Source organism: Leuciscus leuciscus (assembly GCF_965113295.1).
Source record: "Leuciscus leuciscus genome assembly, chromosome: 2".
In the NCBI taxonomy this organism is placed as follows: domain Eukaryota; kingdom Metazoa; phylum Chordata; class Actinopteri; order Cypriniformes; family Leuciscidae; genus Leuciscus; species Leuciscus leuciscus.
In genome coordinates, this window is record NC_138726.1 from 26,397,849 (window position 1) to 26,418,038 (window position 20,190).

Consider the following 20,190-nt stretch of genomic DNA (forward strand, 5'->3'; position numbering starts at 1 on the left):
GGATTAGATGTACTGTAGGGTGAACTGTCAAGAAATTAGTTACAGTAATTAGTTGTTGGTGTTTTTTTAAATATACATGAATGAAGACACAATTTGAACATATTATCAATTTGAATCATTTTATTCATAGAAATAGTGAAGTACAATTACAAAATAGTGCCTAGGCCTACATGTACTTTCAAATCGATTGATCTCAATGAAACTCCATGACCATGTGTGTGGTATGTTAATGCTGGCTGCACAGACGCAGAGAGAGAGAGAGAGAGAGAGAGAGAGAGAGAGAGAGAGAGAGAGAGAGAGAAAGGAAATGTGAGAGACAATAGTGAGGGTGTGTTTATAGCACCACCCATCATTGCTCACCAAGTAGCCTACCTTAGTCTGAGTATATAAAAGAGGTGAGACACATTTCTAGAGGGTTCAGAAAATTACAAAGGAGAATCAAAGCATTGTAAGAACCAAACCAGTTCAGGGTCAACAAACAGGTATACTTCCCTTCATCTAGCACATGACACAGCACGGACCATGTGGACTTTGTTACTTGTGGTACTAGCTACTGGATCACCAGCTCTACTTCAGGCAGCCCCGGTTCAGGGTGAGTGATGGCGAATGTGTTACTTATTGATCTCAGAGGTGCCTCTGGCATAGTCTTGTCAAGACGCATACAGTGGCAAGATAAGGATATATTTACGATTTTAGTGCATTGACGATATTCTTTGTAGATAAATTTCAGATGTTGCGATATGGTTTAGGATAAAGGCCTTTGGTTGTATTACAGAAACTTCATATCTTTGGAATGAAATTAAGATCTGACATGTTTCAACTGATACCGCTATGGTTTAAGATAAGATAGGATTCCAGAGTAATGATGTTTCTGTAATACAGCCCCTGGCTTGTTAAGTTTATTGTACATATAATACAATATAATAATATAATCTCCTTTACTCAGGAGTTTATTAATCTCCTCCTCTTTTATGCCCGGTACACATTGTAAGATTTTGGGCTGTCGACGAAGGTCATCCAGACGAAAGATGATCAATCGTGATGATTTCTGTGGTCGTGACTCCTAAACGGTGGTCCTAAGTAGTACAGTGAGGTTAAAAGACGTCTGTTGTCAAGGTCTTGTGACCAACAATAGCCTGCAATAAATTTCTGACAGTGATCGTCTCACAGTGTTTACTGCTACGACCTATGTCTACTGACCAGCCAATAAAAATGCAACATGAAATGGAGAATTGATCAACACAACATGGCGCTAAAACTTAAAACTACCTACCTCAAGCTCCATTTACAAAATTGGCATGCCAAGTTGGCCTCTTTTCCCTAGCCATAACCGCATATTCTCCTTTCTCGCTTCCTCTTTTATTTCAGCGCACATAAAAAACACAATCCCCAAAGTGCGATTCATCTTGCTCAATTTGTTTACCACTAGTGCATGCTGATGACATTTTATACTTCTATATTAACTTGCGTCGTAGCCTACGATTTATCATCAGTCATCAGCGTACAGTCTACATACGTCATACCCAAGTTTATTAGATCCAGTGTGATTTGTAATGATCTTGCCTGCTACAGACTGTGCGATTTTGGCAATCCTATAAGATCATACAGCAATCTCGGACCATCAAGTAGTATACCTGGTGTCTACTTATTCCCTCTTCTGCACACTATAGGCCTATATCAGTTGTTTCAGTAATTAATTTCTTTAAAATCACTTGCTGGTCTAAACATGAGGTCCTTTACAAAGTCGAAGGCTTACAGATGGTCTAGATGTTACAGATGTGCTCATGTCTGCACATGCAATGAATCATTAAGAGATTCATCTAATGATACCTAATGCTAAATTGCTCATCCGTCACACACAGAGCCTACATTTGGCCCTCATGTACAAGCTAGTCATTTGTGTGATTATGCATGGAAAACAATTAATACATAAATAAAGATTTCTACCTTTGAATATTTACATTAGTTTCTCTTTCGACAGGTCACAGTAGCAGATGCAGCTTTGCTGGTGTTCTCCATGTTGAGGGGACCAGCCGTTACTCTCTGACTTTCCAACAGGCATTGGAATTGTGTCAGAGTTTAGATTACAAACTGGCAACACAGGAACAGATCACTGAAGCTTATCAAAAAGGCTTGAGAACATGCAGGTAAAGAAAACATTCTGAGTACAATAGCCTTAGCCTAGAGCTTAATAACATGTTCAGACATAAATGCACTTCTTTTGATTTTGCCTAATGGCAGTACTTAATTTTTTTAATGAACCCCACACCTTTGTTTAGATATGGCTGGATTGATGGTCAAAATGTCACGTTCCTCCCACACGTTAATGCTCCAAACTGTGACTCCAGTTCCACGGAGGTCACCTTCCACCCTAAAGCAGCAGAATATCTTTCTGATGTTTACTGTCTTAACCCATCAGGTGAGTGTAAAGAGAATGGAGTGTCTTGAGAAACAATATAAAAACATATATCTTGTTGACTTTTAATTTCCCTTCCCTCAAAGATTCATCAAACTGTGAAGATACTGTTAAAAGTAACTCCGAGGGTGCAACCAATGGAATCACGGCCACAGAAAGTAAGTTCCCTTTCTTATTCCATGCAGTGCCTAGAATTAGATTTTGATATAGGCCTACTGTACTTTATTGCAGACATTTTGACTTAGATTGCTTAGACTTACTGTATTAGCTTTACTTTTTGAGTTGAGGGGTGTGTATTGTGAAGAAGCAAGACATGCAGCAGACATACACTTCATTGTTCATAATCCAACCACGCCTAATCTAGGACATTAATCATATCTCTATGACCTCAGACATTTTTACGCACCTGCAGTACCACAATGAAGGAGGAAGCACAAAAGTTGCTGATTTGATTTGATTTGAATACTTAGGATGTAAATACTTGTTCATTATTGTTTCTTGTTTGACCATTCACTCTGCACTAACATAGCAAAGTGTGTAGTTTAACATTAAAACGCAACCTTCCGATCTTTAATTTTGTTTTGGTGTCAGTACAGCAATGCAAAACACTAATGTATCACTTAAATATTTAAAGGGATACTTCACCGATTAGCATTAAGCTTTGTAGCAGTAGAAACCCAGTAGTATTTTCGAATGACCGTGCTTCCCTCCCTCATGTCCCCCTGAGACCAGAGATTTCTGTATTGTGTGTCTGGAAAAAAACCTCTGATGGCGCAAAAATCGTCATTTTATGTCATCGGTGGCTTTTCTGGCCAGAGGCTTAAGACTACAGCCAGTAGGAGGAGCTCGTTCCGCATATTTTCAACCCGCCCATAGGGGGTGGGATCTCACGATAAAACGGCGTCTTTTCAGTTTCGAGTCAACTAGTGGCCTAGTTGTATAATTTCTTCCGATACTGCCCTCTGTAACCGCTAGGCGTGGCTTGGGAGTGGCCTCGTAGGGCAGCAAAGCAAGTGCATTCTGGGAGTTGTTGTCTTTCATCCACATGAGCCAAAAATACATTTTCTGGCTTTTCTCAGTCTAGAAGGCACCAACTTCTAATATAATTTCACATTTCTACTATACAAATGACCCAATTTAAATACACATTTATCTTTCCAGCTGTGAAATATCCCTTTAAGCTTTTTGACAGTAATATTTTATGTGATTTCTTGCAAAGATAAAAAGCCACATGAAGACATTCTTAAGGAGGTCAAGACGGAGGGCTTTCTAGTAGATTTGGAGGAGATAATGGGAAGAGTGAAAAGAGAAACTTCCCCTTTGAATGACATGGAGGTCCCCAGAACAGTTCTTCCTGATGTGGACACAACACCATCTACTGTTCCTACCTTGGACACTAAAGGCCCTACAAACAAGCCCAGCTTTGAGAAGAGCTCATCCTCTGTTGCCCCCAGTGTTTTGTTCCCTGATACAGAGGGGAGTGGATCAGCGTCTTATTCTGAGCATAGTCAATTCACAACAAGGTTGATTACCACAGGGGCGGCTGAGACAAAATCCATACAAGACACACTTGATGTTCCAGAAGTGGCTTCAAAATGGAACACCAATTCTAAAGGTGAATGTCCCCACAAAATCCAAACCACATAGCCCTCTTATATATTCGGGCAACATGTTTCTGCCTCAGAGTAACAATCAATCAATCAATCAACAGATCAATCAATCACCCACATGTCCTACATGTCTACTAACTCTCATTAGAGTGTTAGAGTTTTGGTAGACTGTTAGGTTGACATGTAGTTGCAAAGTTACTTATAGGCTTACTTATAGGTCTGTTGGGGAGCATCATAATTAAGACTTAGCAGATATTAAGCAGAAAGACTACTAATAATCTGATGAAAGTTACTTAAAGTCAACAGAATGTTCAAAAGGGTCCATCAATATAAAGTGTTACCCATTTTTTAAACCTGGAAACAGGTTTCCAGTGGATTTAGATCCATCTTTGCACATTTAGTTTGGCCATTGATGATAGTTACATAAATAAGCTACATTTTAGTTGACATTAATGTTTAATATCATCAAGTGGTACATAACTTAGATGCTTAAATATGTTGGTCATATTTTGAGTCATCATGTCGCATTACAAATGTATCTTCAAAGCAGGTCGAGGTATGAACCCTCCAGATTTACCTCCATCAGCCAGACAAGGGGAGGGACCATCTAGTAAGTTCATGTGACAGCACTGCAGATACCATCAGTTTCTTCACTTTTTACTTACCTGGCATAATGCAAATCTGTCAATTTACCATGTTTCTCTCCTCTGCAGCTTGGTTGATAATCTTTGCATTCTGTGTGGTTGTTGGAGGCATTGTATGCATACTTGCTGCTATTGCCACTAGAGACAAGTAAGTTTACTTTTTAGATTTGTTTCTTCTTCAGTAAATTCATCACAATTATCTGCCATTGAAGCCTGGCTTTAGTTTACTGAATGTAACTCCTTACTTAGGTGGTATGGACCGAGACAGAGCACAAACATCACGACTGAGGAGCACAACAAAGACTACAGTAAAACAGAAACACTGCCACTGTCAGAGAAAGAGCAGGAGATAGTGGCACTGATGAGTGTTACGACCCTGAATGGTAAAACAGAGGACATTACAGCTACCTGTTCGGATGAGCATGAGAAAGAGTATTTAATGTAACACAGGTGAAGCTGATGGAGAGAAATGGCTAACATTGCCAGAGCCTGAGCTTTAAATAAAGCTCTCAAAATAGATCAAAATAATAATAATACACAGTATGCCAAATAAAGAGTATCTTTAAATAGTAAAAAAAATAAAAATAAATAATTGTGGACACTGTGTAGGTTTGAAAACTCTGCTGTCGCTTTCATTTGCACTGATGACTTTATTTTTTTTTTATATAGAGTGCAATTTTCTCCCATTTTGTTGCTTCAGAATTTTTGTTTTTTTGTTGTTTTTTTACATTTCTTTTCCTTTTTAAAGTATTATTTAAATAATAGAAAATGATTATTATCTCTTATTGACTGACGTTTAAGAATGATATGGTAAGAAAACATTTTATACTGGTTTTCATCTGTTTGTAAGTACTATGTACTGTGTGAGAAATTATGCATTTCTGAATGTTAGATATTGCCCTGTCTTTTCTAAGTAGAGATACCATATCCAGTTTGTATTCCAATGAGGCGATTGCAAATCTTTGCATTTATTAAATTACCCATAAAGACATATTTTGCCTGCTCTCAGTGCACATTTCTTTCAATAAAATGTATGATATGTCAAATCTACAGATAGTAAAAGCATATTCACATATTTTAATAAAATAAATTTGACACCCACTGCCTAAAGACTTGAACACTAAAGAAAAACAAGAAACACTTTGAGACAAGAAGCATTGCCTTTATTTACAATTTGTTATAGGTGTTTAATAGAAAAATAGAGGAAAAAGACAAATTTAAAAAGTGGACAGTTTGGTAGACAAAGTTATACAATGTCTTTGTAACCAAACAGGGTTGCACAAATAAAAAGAGCAGGATAGTCACATTTATACCATACATCACAGTACCTCTAGATGTGTCAGGCCCTGCCTGAACAGATATTCCAACAGTGCACACATTTATATTCCAGATTCTGTATCTACTGTAGGTTGCACTTTATTTTCTCTGCACTCTACAGGGCTGTCAAATCTGTAGCAAGCCTGGTTTATAATTATTCGTAATTTGACTTTTTCCCCTAGTGTCATTATCCCTAACAAAATGTTTAACAATACACAAATTTTGAGACAAAATAACAGTGAAAAATATGCTTACATTCCATACATGTTTACTCATCAGTCAGTGTTTCACAGCCACCTGTTCCAAATGACGTTTACGGTACATAGTGATAACTAAGACAACCTTTTACACTCTAATCTACCTAGTTAAATAATATACGCAAGTGAATACATGAATTGCCGTTGTTTTATAAAACAACAGACAAAAAAAGTGATGAAATTAATACCACACTTAAGTTTGCATGAAAAATATATCTAAAATATGACAGCATATATATGTGTATTTATTTATTTACAGAAAGTGCAAGGAGGCACTTTAATGAGAACATTTTAAGATTCTGGTGCAAAAGAGGAATGTTTATTGTGTTGCTATAATAGTAATTAAAAACTACTAAATTAAATGGTGCAGATTTAATGATAAATCTCAATTCTGTCATCTCTTAACATGCTAACAACCTGAGCACCAACCAACATAAGAGCCTCTATTATCAGCACGTATATAGAATCCATTCAACTGGACTTAATATCTGAGTATCCAAAATGGCTCCTCAGAGAATCAAACACTATTATTGATCTACGATCCAAGAAAATGGGATTGCATTTGATATTAATGTCATAAAGTCTTCTGGCTGCACCGTTTGCAGTTGATGTCTTCAAGGCAAGATTGCAACTTAGCAAATAAATACATAAATAAATCGATAACTTAACAAAGCACACAGATACGTACAAAACCTACACACATGCAAGTCCCTTCCCTCAAACAAAAACACGCATAAATATCTGAATATCTTCTTATGCAGTCCACTATGTTGGATATTAAAGCCACCATTCCTTTCAGATAACGCCAATCAACTCAATGTCATACTTTATGTCTAATCGCTCTGTAATTGCTGACGTTGGCATTTACGTCGGGTGGCATCTAAAAATAAGTGGCAGCATTTAGAGGCAAACCACTATTTCAGAACCTCTAAGTACATTGGTAAGCTCTTATAAGAGGCTGATCTGGAGTGCCGCCACCAAGGGTTAATCCACCTAAGCCAAGCCAGTCAAAGGTATCTTCAGCAAACAAACTGCACTTCTCTCCTCCTGCCACTAGTAGTGCTCTAGGGTCAGTCTGGGGTCCCAGGCTGGACAAGCCATTGTGATCCTTCTATGTGGTAGCCTTAAGGCAGCAGGTTTCAGATCGATTGCCAAACCCAAGGCCTAGAACTATCATAATCCTTGAGTGTGAATAATAATGTATGAGGCTGAACCAGCTGAACCACTACGAGCACCAGCTACTTTCGAGCTACATTCTCTTCCCTTTGTGAATCAAATGAACTGAGATTGTCATACAAAAGTCAGTGCTTGTGCATGTGAAAAGTTCTGTGGTAACTTCTGATTGTTTATTTATATGTATAAAATTAGCATTTGGTTTTCATCAGAAAGGATAAGCTTGTGGGACTCAGGATAAGGCGGAGCTGGATCTGTGTGCTGTGTTACTCGCGTATCCATGGTTCCTCCTCAACAAGTGAGAACTCCGCAGGGGAACCATTTGAGGCCAAGGTTACCTGAAAGCAATTATCAGGGACAACTAACTGTTGGACCAAGGCACAGTCAAAATGCATTAACCGGTGCTAACTAAACTGTTTATGGTTTGGAGCAGAGAGTCTGATATTTTAACAGTGTAATTTACATCCAAATTCACAGAAATGTACCCACCACAAGACAGATAATAATTAGCTGCAGCGGGATTCCTTACAGAATGCTGAAAGACTGAATACAGATAGAGAAAATCATTTGAATTATTATATTTTGTATATACAAACTTAGCATTTTTTTCCTTATTGCAGTGAATCTCTGCCCAAAGCTAATCTTCTAAAAGTGTCACGCGTGCTACCACACATACCTATGCATTTTTGAAACACAGGGTAAAAATGTCTACTCAAGTGCAGTGAAAAAGAGGCAAACACTGCAGTTTTCTTACTGATGGAAAACAATCACTTTTCTGTCAAGCTTAAAAACATTCAGCTTGAAAGAATGAAATAGCAGCCTTTGTCGTCTCAAAATGTAGATGGTAAAAATGAGGTGCGCCTTAATGCTTTGTATCACTTTCATTTTTTGTTGAGAACAGCCAAAGGCAGCTTGGCATTAGTACAATACAAACTTTAAGTGCATAACTGTACACACGTATATAATTGCCAAAATAGATCATATCCGAATACTGATAAGGATATACAAAGCCTGCACAAAAACTGCTATTTCCCTGAGTACCAGAACAAATAAATAAACCATATTTATTTATTCCATCGTTTTGTTTCATTTCTTATGCCTTCACATCAGGAATGATCAAAAAATACAAAAGTGTAAAAAAAAACAACAACTCACAATGATACATACAATGTCGGGGAAAGAAATAAAAGCATCTACATACAGGTTTCTATGTCTGTGAGAGTGAAATGTACCTTGCAGTCATCTATCTGGACCGGCTGATAGGAGTTGTGAGATGTATATACACCGTGGTTAGTGTTATTCTCAAAAAAAGATTGTGTCTTGGCCATCTCAAAGTCATCTGGCCTTTGCTGCGCATCAAATAGGTCAAGCTCATCTTTGGAGAGGTGGTACACGATTCCCGCCCCGTACGAGTCACCAACGACATTGACTGATGTTCGGAAACGGTCTCTGTTTGATAAAGCAGGAGGAAACAAAGAAAGGTACCACATCTCTCCAGGCTAAACGACTCCAAATGCCATTAGGGCTTGTATCAACATGCAAAGCAAATGGTTAAACATGCCACGACACTAAATCTTAAACTGGAGATCATTTTTGATTGACAACTAATCCTTGAGCTAAAATGTGTGTATCACTAAATCAGTAAGGAGAGAGATTGATTTAACTTACAGTAACCAGTCGACTGCTACCAGTAAACTGATGTCTTGAGTCGGTAGTCCCACAGCTGTCAAGATCAGAAGCATCGTCACCAGACCGGCACTGGGAATACTGGCTGCTCCTACGCTAGCGAGAGTCGCTGTAAGGCTACAAACAAAACATACATTTTTCATTTGATTAGTTGCAAACTTTAAGAATAATACATCACTTGGCTCTCATTCATGTAATTTTATCAGCATTTGTCTCAAACAAGTAGCATGCAGACCACAAAAGGAATAATTATCCTTAAAAAAATAAATTCTATCAACATTTATTCACCTTCATGTCAATACAAACTCATACTCTGCATGTGATTTGTCTTTTCTGTAGAACTCAAGAGAACTTTCAAAGGATCTTCAAACAGCTATTGTTCATATAGCAACGGGTCATAGTGATCTGTAAAGCTATAAATATACTACAGTATATATTCCCAAGCCTTCTAAAACAACATGATAGCTTTATATGACAGACACACTGAAGTTTAAGTCTTCGTTTACTGATGGGTTGTTAAGCGCTGTTATCAGATCGAGTTCATACCAGAAAGAGTTCTCGAGAACCGGATCATAAAACAACTCATAAAAGGAATCACTTTATGTCCAACTCATAAAAAGAATCACTATTTTGAGCTGATTCTTTTCAATTAACCAGTTGCTTGGATTCACAAATCAGATTGTTCTATCATTCTTAATGATGTGAATCTACCCAATAATATAAGTAACATAGCGCACAATTCATATGGACTACCTTTATAATGCTTTTTAGATGTAATTTTAAGAGCTGGCAGACGTGATCACTAAGAATGTTGTATGGCAAGAATCTTCTGTTTTTGTTCCACAGACAAAAAGGCGGTAAACAGGTTTGGAACAACATGAGGATGAGAAAACCATGATTGAATTTTCATTCATTTTATGTAGCCACCAGTGAATAATATTAGTGCAAAGCACATATTTACATGCATTTCTGTGTCTAGACGTTTGGTCTTACCTGACTGTCACTATCTGGCCAGGATCAAGTTCTATTCCATTCATCTGGGCAATAAAGATGGCCGCTACTGCCTCATAAAGCGCTGTACCGTCCATGTTGATCGTTGCTCCAACAGGTAATACAAATCGAGTGACTCTCTTGTCAATGCCCAGATTTTCCTCCAGACAGCGGAAAGTGACAGGTAATGTCCCAGCACTACAAAAGAGGCATATCAAGATTTCCGGTTTACTCTTGCCATTATTCAGCTTCTGAAGATGCCTAATGAAACAATAGCCTTCTCTCTCTTTAACTCGATGTGTGTAAAATTCTCAAAGGTAAAAACATGGCACAATTAGAGGAAAAGTTATATCATTTACCTAGAAGCTGTTCCTAAAGCGGTGACCCAAGCCTGGAAAATTCCCATGAAGAATGTATATGGGTTTTTCCGAACAATAACAAAATATATTAAGGGAAGGAAAATGGCTCCGTGAATGAATAGTCCAACGATGACAGTGACCATGTACATTCCAAGCTGCTTGGCCACCACCTCCAGATCATTAATTGAAATAATCTTCCCACAGATCAGACACGCAATACCAACGGGGGAATACCTGTTACAGGACAGAGATGTGCAGCAAAGTCAATCGCAGAAATAAAAGATTAATCAGTAATTGAATGGCAGGAAACAAACTGAGACAGAAAGTCGAGTTCAATAGAGTTAAAGGCAGTTAAACAGTTAAAATCACCACCATTAACACTACTGTTCAAACGTTTATGGTCAGTAAGATTTCTTAAAAATAAATGAATACTTTTATTCAGCAAGGACACATTAAATTAAACAGCACTACTGAACAAATGTGACATTAAAGACATTTACATTATGTTGCACTTTTTTTTTTAATTCTGCTTCAAAGAATGTTTGAAGTTTTTGACATTATATTTGACATTTGAAGATTTATATATGTCAGTTAATAAATCAGTCAACAAATGGACTACTAAAGGTAGAAAATGGATATCATGTAAACTTTACTCATTAACAATCATAAAAGCTGACCACATGATCATGCCGACAAGCTTCATAACGATCTCGTTGAGAACGTTGAAGAAATCGAGCATCAGCTTGGCCTTTTCTCCCATCTTTCCCATACAAATGCCGAATGCCACAAAGAACCCAATGATACCTAGAGAAACACACAATGCCACCATGTTAATGTGAAGTACATGACTATATATATATATATATATATATATATATATATACAAATTACACTTTTATGCATATATCATGGAATCAAAGCCATCTAATACCTAACACATTCATGCCGCTCTTGAATTGAAGAGACTTCTTGATCACATATTTTGCTGCGCCCTTGGTAGAATTTCGTCCAAATCGAGTTGGAACTGGAGGAGGAGCTACTTCTACTTTGTTAGTAACAGTCTGGATCTACATAAAGAGATTGAAGAACTGTTTATTATTAATAATCCAGTCACTGTATATTAATGAAAGACTAATGAGAAATAACAGATGAAAGATTGACAAAAATAAAGTATTAAATGAATAAAATTATATGAAGTCAAAAGCACATTGGATGCACACACCTGCTGGAAACAAGCCTGAACAAGATTTTCTGGAAACAGATTTCTGATGAGATCAAACAAGGCATCTAAACTGGACACTTCATCATTCTTTTTCCCTTCGCCCAGGTTTGCCTTCAGTTTGGGGTTACCGGGGTGGATGAGGAGCACCAAGATCACCCCCAGCACAGCTGCGATGACGGTGGTAGACATGTAGTACACCATGGCCCTTGTGCCCAAACGACCACTGGACTTGGCATCCAACCCTGCTAATCCTAAAAATACAAACAAATTGCTATTGATTCTAGTTGCATTTTCACAAGGCAGTATTACTAAAAGTGCATGGCAAAAGTTTATCAGATCAAGTTTTATAATTATTCTCTGTGATTAGTGAATGACTAACAAATTTGGAATGTTTTACATTTTTTCTTTTTTTTTTTTTTTTGCTAACATGTTTAAACATGTTCTGCTCATAAACCACTGAAACTGATCCGCCCTAAATTTAATAGGCATGCTTTTTTTTATTTTATCTTATACTGAATTACAAAGAAATAGTTGAAAGGACAAAAAAAAAAAGGCTTAGCCATTTTAAAATCACCATTTCTGTAGCTATTCCATATTTCAAATTGTAAAAGCTATTATAAAAGCTGTAAAATTGTGGTTATTACTTTGACTCCAAAGTCATTGCATGCAGGTTATTTCTGTGTCTGAATTCATTGCTGATGGTCTTTGAGATACATACGCATATTAATGGTCAATATATCAATATCGCATAGCAGATTACCAGTGATCGCATTGGTCTACCAGCATATACATAGCCAAAAAAAAAAAAAAAAGTATTCTTTTTTACAATGATAGCATTGTTGGAGGTGTTTAGCAAAGCGTATAACAGTACCTGTGATCAAACTTGAGATGATCAGAGGCAAAATCACCATTTTTAACATCCTCATGAGAATGTCACCCGGGAAGGCAATGACCATAATGACATCAGCGGGGATTGGTGATACGTACCGCAGTAGCATACCAGCTACTGACCCTGCTATCACACCTGAGGCAGACACAGAGAATCACAGTGAACATCAGGGTACAGAAATTAGACATTTCAGTGAGAAATAATATTGAATCTCTTGTGAAGTATAACAATATCAGAACACAATTTTTTCTTGAACGCCGATAAAAGTACCATTGAATAGGATTCTGAGATTTCATTTATCTTAGATAACCCACTCAGCCAACTATATTAGTGTGAGTACACTTTGATACATGCATGTCACATGCAAACAACAACAACAAAACCATGGCAAAGATCCTCTTAATAAGCATGACATAGACTTCCTTGGGTCAGAAAGTCTGTTTAAAATAATTAAACACTGTAAAAAAAAATTACATCCCCAAGTCAAAAATTTCAAGTGACCGATAACATCTAAATTTTTCAATTAGTCTGACGTATTATTTCTCATTGAGCCAATGTTAACAGACTATTGCAACAAGAATTTCACTTGGGCCAATTGAAAAATGTTGATGTTATCGGTCACTTGAAATTTTTGATTTGGGAGGGTTAGAATTTTTTTACAGTGAATGAATAATGTATTATACTAACTGTTACACAGCTTGAATTGCTGTTTAGTTTACATTTTAAAACATTGATGTCTGTAATCCTTAATTAACACACTTTGGTCTATTTCTTCTGGTGCACATGCTACACCAAGCCTTAAAACCACATAGTGAGTGATAAACTGTCTGGCCCTAAACATGGATACAAGTGGAACAAAGACCTTAAATCAATAGGCCTGCATTACAAGAAATAATGCATTTGGTAACACTTTATTTTACAGTGTCCTTGTTACATATGTTACATGTACTTACCATAGTAATAACAGTAAATTATGCATAATTGCAGGTACATGCAACTAACCCTCAATCAAATCCTAATCCTACACTAACCATATAGTAAGTACATGTAGTTGCTTAATATTACTCAGTACTCAGATATATTATTACACTGTAACAATGACACCTTGAAATAAAGGGTTACACTTTATTTTAAGGTGTCATTGTTTTTGTGTAATTATATATTTAAGTACTGAGTAATATTAAGCAACTACATGTACTTACTATAGGTTTAAGATAGGATTTGGTTGAGGGTTAGTTGCATGTAATTATGCATAATTTACTGTTATTACTATGGTAATGTAACATATGTAACAAGGACACTGTAAAATAAAGTGTAACCAAATTTCTTTCTTAATCAGGCTTGATTTATTTGATATATTTTCAAAGAATATGTCTTGAATTAGGTTTATATTCGTATCCCATGGCATTTTTAAGATAAAATGTAATTGTCTTCTCAAGAAAATGCATCTTGTTTTAAGGTTGTCTATATATTCCTACAGGAAAACAAACAAAAATACTGTTTAACCATTAACTGCAGCAAAATGTGTTCATTCAAATCTATTAAACATATTGTCTAATGAGTATCATGGAGTAATAGTGTTTTAACATAGTTCTTTAATAAAAAAACTGAGTCTAATAAATGGATGGCTGCATGGCCATATTGCATGTGAAAGCTTTCCGGTAATTATAATGATCATATCCATGCATATTTTACCACAAACAGTAACAAGTGTTATTCCATTAGCAAATTGTTAAAGTAACAAAAATGCTAAAGTAACTTGCCAAGGATTGTGAGCGTAAGTAGCATGTTCTTCATGAGTTTGTCACAGAGGCCTCCACACATGGGCTCTTCAGGTGTTGTAGGAAGGTCCAAATGATTCTCATGCATTCTGATCTCCACTTGCTTCTGCATTTTGTTGGCACTGGTAGACGGAAGAAGTGGAGCAGACAGTAAAGTATGTCAATATAAATGATCTAATCAAAAAGCTCTAGCACACAGTATGATCTACACTTATGAAATCAAGTCCTTCATGAAATGATCACTTGAATCAAAATGTATTCATTGTCATAGATACAAACTGTTGTTGTCAGTTTGTGGGACCAAAATATGTTTGTGTATGACGTGCTGCAGACACATTGACACAGAATGACAATGCTGTGTAATATATCTTGCGTTCATATCTTACATTTCGTTTTGTACATCTTACAACTGCACGTATTGTACAGATGCAATCAATGTCCATGAACCACGTAGTGGAATGCAAATACAAATATGATGTTATCTGTCATTGTTTCATCACCTTTACTGTTGTCTACCATCTGAATACCAACTACTACAAGTGGTCATTTCATGTCACATGACACGAGAGATGTTTAGCTTTACTCTGGTCTGGATTAAAAGGCTCTAAGAAGTCAGCCCTCCTCTCCAACAGAGATAACCTTGTTTGGTTACATAACCATAGGCTTGCAGTACTTAAGCGCATGCATGCAACAACAGTATATTGCAACAGGATGACCATTGATAGGCCTAACTGTATCTCAAAGGCCATCTTTGGACCAGTACAATTCAATTATCATTACCTGCATGGAAAGATTTAAGGAAATGCAAAGAAAAATTGTGAATACATATGCAACAAAAAAACATCTACCAAATCAGAAAAGAAACACAAAAGCTACTCTAATGACATAAAATGTCTTCTTCTGTTTGTGTACATTGTGAACTCTCAAAGTATCTGGAATCCGGCTCATCTGAACAAGATTAAAAAGCTGAATGATGCCAAAGAAATCAAAGACGGTCTGATACACACAGCTCCAGTCCTAATGAGATAAAAGCCTGGTGATTGGTTAATTTTAGCCATTCGAGCACAGCAATAATTGTGTTGCACAACAGTTGAAAGTCTGAGCAAAAGTCAATGCATGTGTGAGTTTTGATTCCACACTGTAAATAATAGCATTTGACTCCATTAAATTATTCAAAAAATTCCAAAAGATTTGATTGGTAATTATTAGTTCTGAGAATAGCATTCTGATAAGGCAGAGGCTTTAAATTTGCCATATATGTTAAAAAAAAAAACATACTGTGTGTGTATAGGCCATATACATACATACATAATATATATATATATATATATATATATATATATGTATATATATATGTATATGTATATGTATATGTATATGTATGTGTGTGTGTGTGTGTGTGACTATATTAGTTCTCACTGACATGAAGTCTGAGGTGAGCGACAAAAAGAGTGTGTCTGCAGGTTATTTAGAGATTAAGTGATTGTCATGTGGATCTTTTTAGAAATCAGTTCATTTAAGGCAATCAAGGTCAAGCAACGATATTAAAGGCATATATTGTAAATGCATTTCCTACAGACGTTGTTGACTTTGTTGATTTTTATTTGCTGCAAACATACACAGTCTTATAAAAGTTTAGCAAAAAAAAAAAAAAAAAAAAAAAGCTTTGCAGACAGAACATAACCATTAAGCACAAAATCCACTTGGTATTCACCAGGGTAACGCTATTCAAAAGTTGTAAAATAAAAATAACAACATTGCAAGGACAAGCAAGATGATCCCGAGAGACTTTTCATCATCCATCTTACCTGTTGTAGTGCAGTTACTAAAAGGGAAGAGTTTCACAGCAGTTTGCTAGACAGCCATGGGGTATACAAATTCCTTTGAACGAAATTCTGTCAATCTACAGTTTATCCATCAGGAAATCCGGTCCAGGTCATTAGAAATGTCAATCAAAAACTCGAAGCAACAGGTGGATAGCAGTGCAATAAGTGATAGATCTGATGCAATCAGCAACTCTTCCCTGCAAGATCAATCAAATTGACGGATGGGAGATCCCATGCACAATCCTCTGTGTTTGAATTGATCTTATCCCACCATTAGTACAAGTGAAATGGGCGAAGAGGTGCTGCTCAGGGCTCCGTGGGGCGACACGGAGGAGGAGTCTGACACCCAGATTATGTGTAAGTAGCAGCTAATATGCTTGAGACTCCTCGTCCTCTCTCTCATTGTTTCAACCCCTCCATCTCACTCCCCAGGTCTGATCTTCTCTAATGAGCTCTGAAATGAATGAACGGAATCAAAGAGTGATGCATGGCAGAAATACGGATTCAGGCGAGCTGTCAAGCAATTACATTTGCAAAATAGATTCATGCAAAATCTGTGAACGAGATTCTGACTCTGATAACGAAAAGTGAATTGGTTGTATGTGTGATTATTTGCATATGACCAGGGCAAAACTGCGTTATACATTTATACAGACTGTTTGGTTCTTTCTAGGGGGACATAATCACCTTAACTTTGCATTATTTTAGGAAATCCCAATCTTGACCTGTGATGACCTTTCAGTTTTGTAACATGACAGAAATTGGCAGGGGCTTCTCATGATCTCTAAGCACGACGCCATCAAATCCATCTTACCAAATCAAACAATTAGTAGTGCATGAGAACAGAGGCATTCTCAGTGCTATTTCAGGTTTAAAATCACTAAAAGCTCCATTTTGATTACATAAAAATGCAACCTTACACATTTATAAATATTCTTATAAATATTCAAAAACTGGCCTGCCTTTTCAGAGTGACAAAATTATGACTACATACAGAATATATAAAAAAAAAAAAATTCCTTGTTAAACATACTGACACTGCTTTATCTGTCTGTAGTGAATCTGCAGGTTAGCTACCGTCCCACCAGATGAAACACTCGTTTTCTGGAATGTGGCCACATGCAAGGAATGTGCACAGGCACATGGTCTCACATCTGCGGTCTACCCCCCACCTGTGCAACACCATGCTGAATGCAGCCCAGCACACTCTTCAAGCTCATCCACCTGACTCCAGTCTCCATGCTTAGCAGACAGGTGTCTATAATTAACTAATCTGTTCCCAACCTCTCTAATCCCTCATACATAGACATGGTTCACACACAAACACACACACGCACATACATTCTCAGGTGAAAGTACTGCATGTACACAAACTGTCTCTTTAAAGCCTCTCATGCATGTATTATTTCAAACATACATTTTACATTCCTATACATAACATTGCAATGGAAATCTTACGCTTTAAATGACCTTGATGGTCTTGTGCTGGTGTGCAGTAGCATGCATCTCTAGGAACCTGAAATTGTTATAGAACATGACTGACACATTTCAGATTGCCAAAATCAGATTTTCCCTAAATTTGTTTTTTGAAGTGATCAAGTAGCACTGCCCAACAGTAAAGGTTAACTATACAATTACTACGGTTCCAAAGGGTCGTGTAGCTGGATTAAGTAACACAAGCATGTGTTGCATCACATGTGTGACGTCTGTCCACCTGATGTGGATATTTGAAGGTATAACAAAACATACAGAACCCACCTTAAAATGAAAGTTCAAGATCATTTATATAAAACTTTCATGTAGTCCATTTAAAAGATTTTAGAACACTTGAGAAAAAAATAATACATTTAGGGGAAAAATGATTAAGTCCTCGATTACGTAGGTAATTGAAACTCAATTCCAATATGAATGCACCTTTTCTCTCTTACAACAGGTGAACAAATGTTGGATCACATAAGAAAAACAGACAGGCCCGTACCAGCCTTGCCAGCGTCATTGAGGTCAGTGGTCTGTGTTGTTCATGCATCATGCAACAGTGAGAATGAATCACAAAGTAAATTACAAGATAAATTCACATCATTGAACAAGTACCAAACATGTTATAAGGAGTTCAAAAGCTGAACAAGTGCTTCAGGAGCATATAGGTGTGTGCAGGTGTAGCTGACATTCTGGCTGCGTCCGAAAACTTAGGCAGCTGACTTGTTGCCTCACTGCCCTATCAGGCTTTGAGGCAATGACTTTGCAGGCAGCATTTGTGCAGGAAAGTATCTTTCAATACTAATTTCGGACAGACTTCTGAGTCAGCATAACAGTTTAATGATCTACAGCAAAACAGAGCGAGCTTTGGTGATAAGCAGATATTAGGGGAGAGCGGGGCACAACCTAACGCTTTTTGACTTTCTCAGTTTGTGTAAATCTACTTATGGTTCAGAGTATTTATTTTTTCCCACATTAATTTCCCCCATGTCTAGTACAATTATGTGTTTTTGTTTTATTAATACAGTATATACTTTTTTCTTGACATACCCTGAAAGAATGGAAGTGAAATGTGACAACATGCCCCATAGGTGGGGTACATTGTAACATGTGTGGGGCACATTGTAACATAACATATGGCAGCTTAAAATGTTATCTGATCTAATAAAAAAATATATATACAAAACAAACTAAAATATTTTCTAAATAAAATACAATTAAAAAACTTTTTCATATAAAATAATGGCAATTTTTTATAATTAAATATAAACAAATTTTTCTGTTTTGACTAGAACACATGAAAACACAGCTATACAACATAGTTCAAAACAAATAAATAATTAGTCATTTCTGAACATTGACTCTCAGTCTTTAATCACCTTTTTTCTCACGTTTTCCCAATAAAATTAATAAAAGTATAGAATATAATAGCATATTTCTAATAGGGGCTCATTGTAACGCAGTGTGACAACATGCCCCCGCCTGCACAACTGGGGTTTAAACCCTGCTAGTGTCTTCTGCTAGTTAGCGAAGCATTAAATAACTATCTCAACTGTTAAATAACATCTTGGAGATTAAAATAATATCAGATTTGTCTTATTTTAAATAAACACAAAAAATAGAGATGAAAAATTAACTTAAGTAAGAAATTTACTTTTGCTATGGTTTAATAAATGTCTATGGATATCTTCCAAAAATTGTTTTAATTTTGGCGGAATTTTTTTTTCTCTATATAGTGTTGATATGGCAACTAGTAAATACACAAAGTTTCGTCATCCAAGCATGTGCGGAAGTATTTAAAACAAGCGTGTTACAACTAGCCCCGTGTTAGGTTGTGCCCCGCGTCCCCTAATTAGTACAATAGTAACTTCTTGCTAGAAATAACATCAAAAGGGGAAAACGTTGGTCAAAAATGTACATTTACACTTACAAACTGACCACTGGGGTGCGGAGCGTAATTTTTCACTTTTGGGGCCGTTGGGTGCTGAGGAACGGGCCTGTCTGACCAGAGCCCTTAGAATCGTGCTAATCTTCCCCCGGCACCCCTGGATATGCTTCCCTGAATACTATTTTAATAAAAAAAAATTTAAAAATGATGACACCACAGGACTATTTAAAAAAGTCGCAATGAAACAGAAGCCATGACAGATTGTTTCTTCCATATTTTGATGTGTATCTGAATGTAAATGATTATCGAAGAAGAAAAAAATGCAGTGTGGGGACTTGCGTTATATGTATCGGTTGTTGAATAGCTTTTGACATGTGGGCGTTGCATGCAAAAATGGAGGCAAATGAACACAAGATTGTAGTGGCAGGGTTTAACCAGATTAAATTATTGGAGAGTCTGGGAGAGAGAAGTACAACTATAATTGGAGAATTTTGTATCATTGTCTAGTGCCTTATGCACAAATTGTTCATTGTAAATGACTTTGTCATTCATTTAAAATATTTATTTTTGAGACCATACTTGTATGTATTTATTTCTGTCTTTCAGCTTAAACACATTTTTGTAGGATTTAATTAAAACCACTCCCACAACCTTCC

The 20,190-nt window shown here is 36.6% G+C and overlaps 2 protein-coding genes across 4 annotated transcripts; one reads left to right on the forward strand and one right to left on the reverse strand.

The window, feature by feature from the left end:
• Positions 1–386: 386 nt before the first annotated feature.
• cd44a (CD44 molecule (IN blood group) a) lies at positions 387–5,663 on the forward strand. Of its 2 annotated transcripts, none has more exons than XM_082161905.1 (8): positions 387–592; positions 1,982–2,147; positions 2,280–2,419; positions 2,503–2,574; positions 3,636–4,031; positions 4,574–4,636; positions 4,740–4,818; positions 4,920–5,663. In XM_082161905.1, the coding sequence occupies exons 1-8, from the start codon at positions 523–525 to the stop codon at positions 5,113–5,115; spliced, it is 1,182 nt and encodes a 393-aa protein (XP_082018031.1). In that variant the 5' UTR covers positions 387–522; the 3' UTR covers positions 5,116–5,663. The 2 variants fall into 2 exon arrangements, with proteins under 2 accessions (XP_082018031.1, XP_082018032.1); XM_082161906.1 differs by having other exon boundaries at positions 4,577–4,636.
• Positions 5,357–14,566, reverse strand: slc1a2a (solute carrier family 1 member 2a). 2 transcript variants are annotated; one of them, XM_082161897.1, is made up of 10 exons: positions 14,327–14,566; positions 12,546–12,698; positions 11,675–11,925; positions 11,384–11,519; positions 11,130–11,256; positions 10,453–10,686; positions 10,097–10,291; positions 9,086–9,220; positions 8,650–8,866; positions 5,357–7,755 (listed from the first exon to the last, which is right to left on the reverse strand). In XM_082161897.1, the coding sequence occupies exons 1-10, from the start codon at positions 14,454–14,456 to the stop codon at positions 7,684–7,686; spliced, it is 1,650 nt and encodes a 549-aa protein (XP_082018023.1). In that variant the 5' UTR covers positions 14,457–14,566; the 3' UTR covers positions 5,357–7,683. The 2 variants fall into 2 exon arrangements, with proteins under 2 accessions (XP_082018023.1, XP_082018022.1); XM_082161896.1 differs by lacking the exon at positions 14,327–14,566 and adding an exon at positions 7,907–7,960 and having other exon boundaries at positions 7,665–7,755; positions 12,546–13,216.
• Between the last annotated feature and the right edge of the window lie 5,624 nt (positions 14,567–20,190).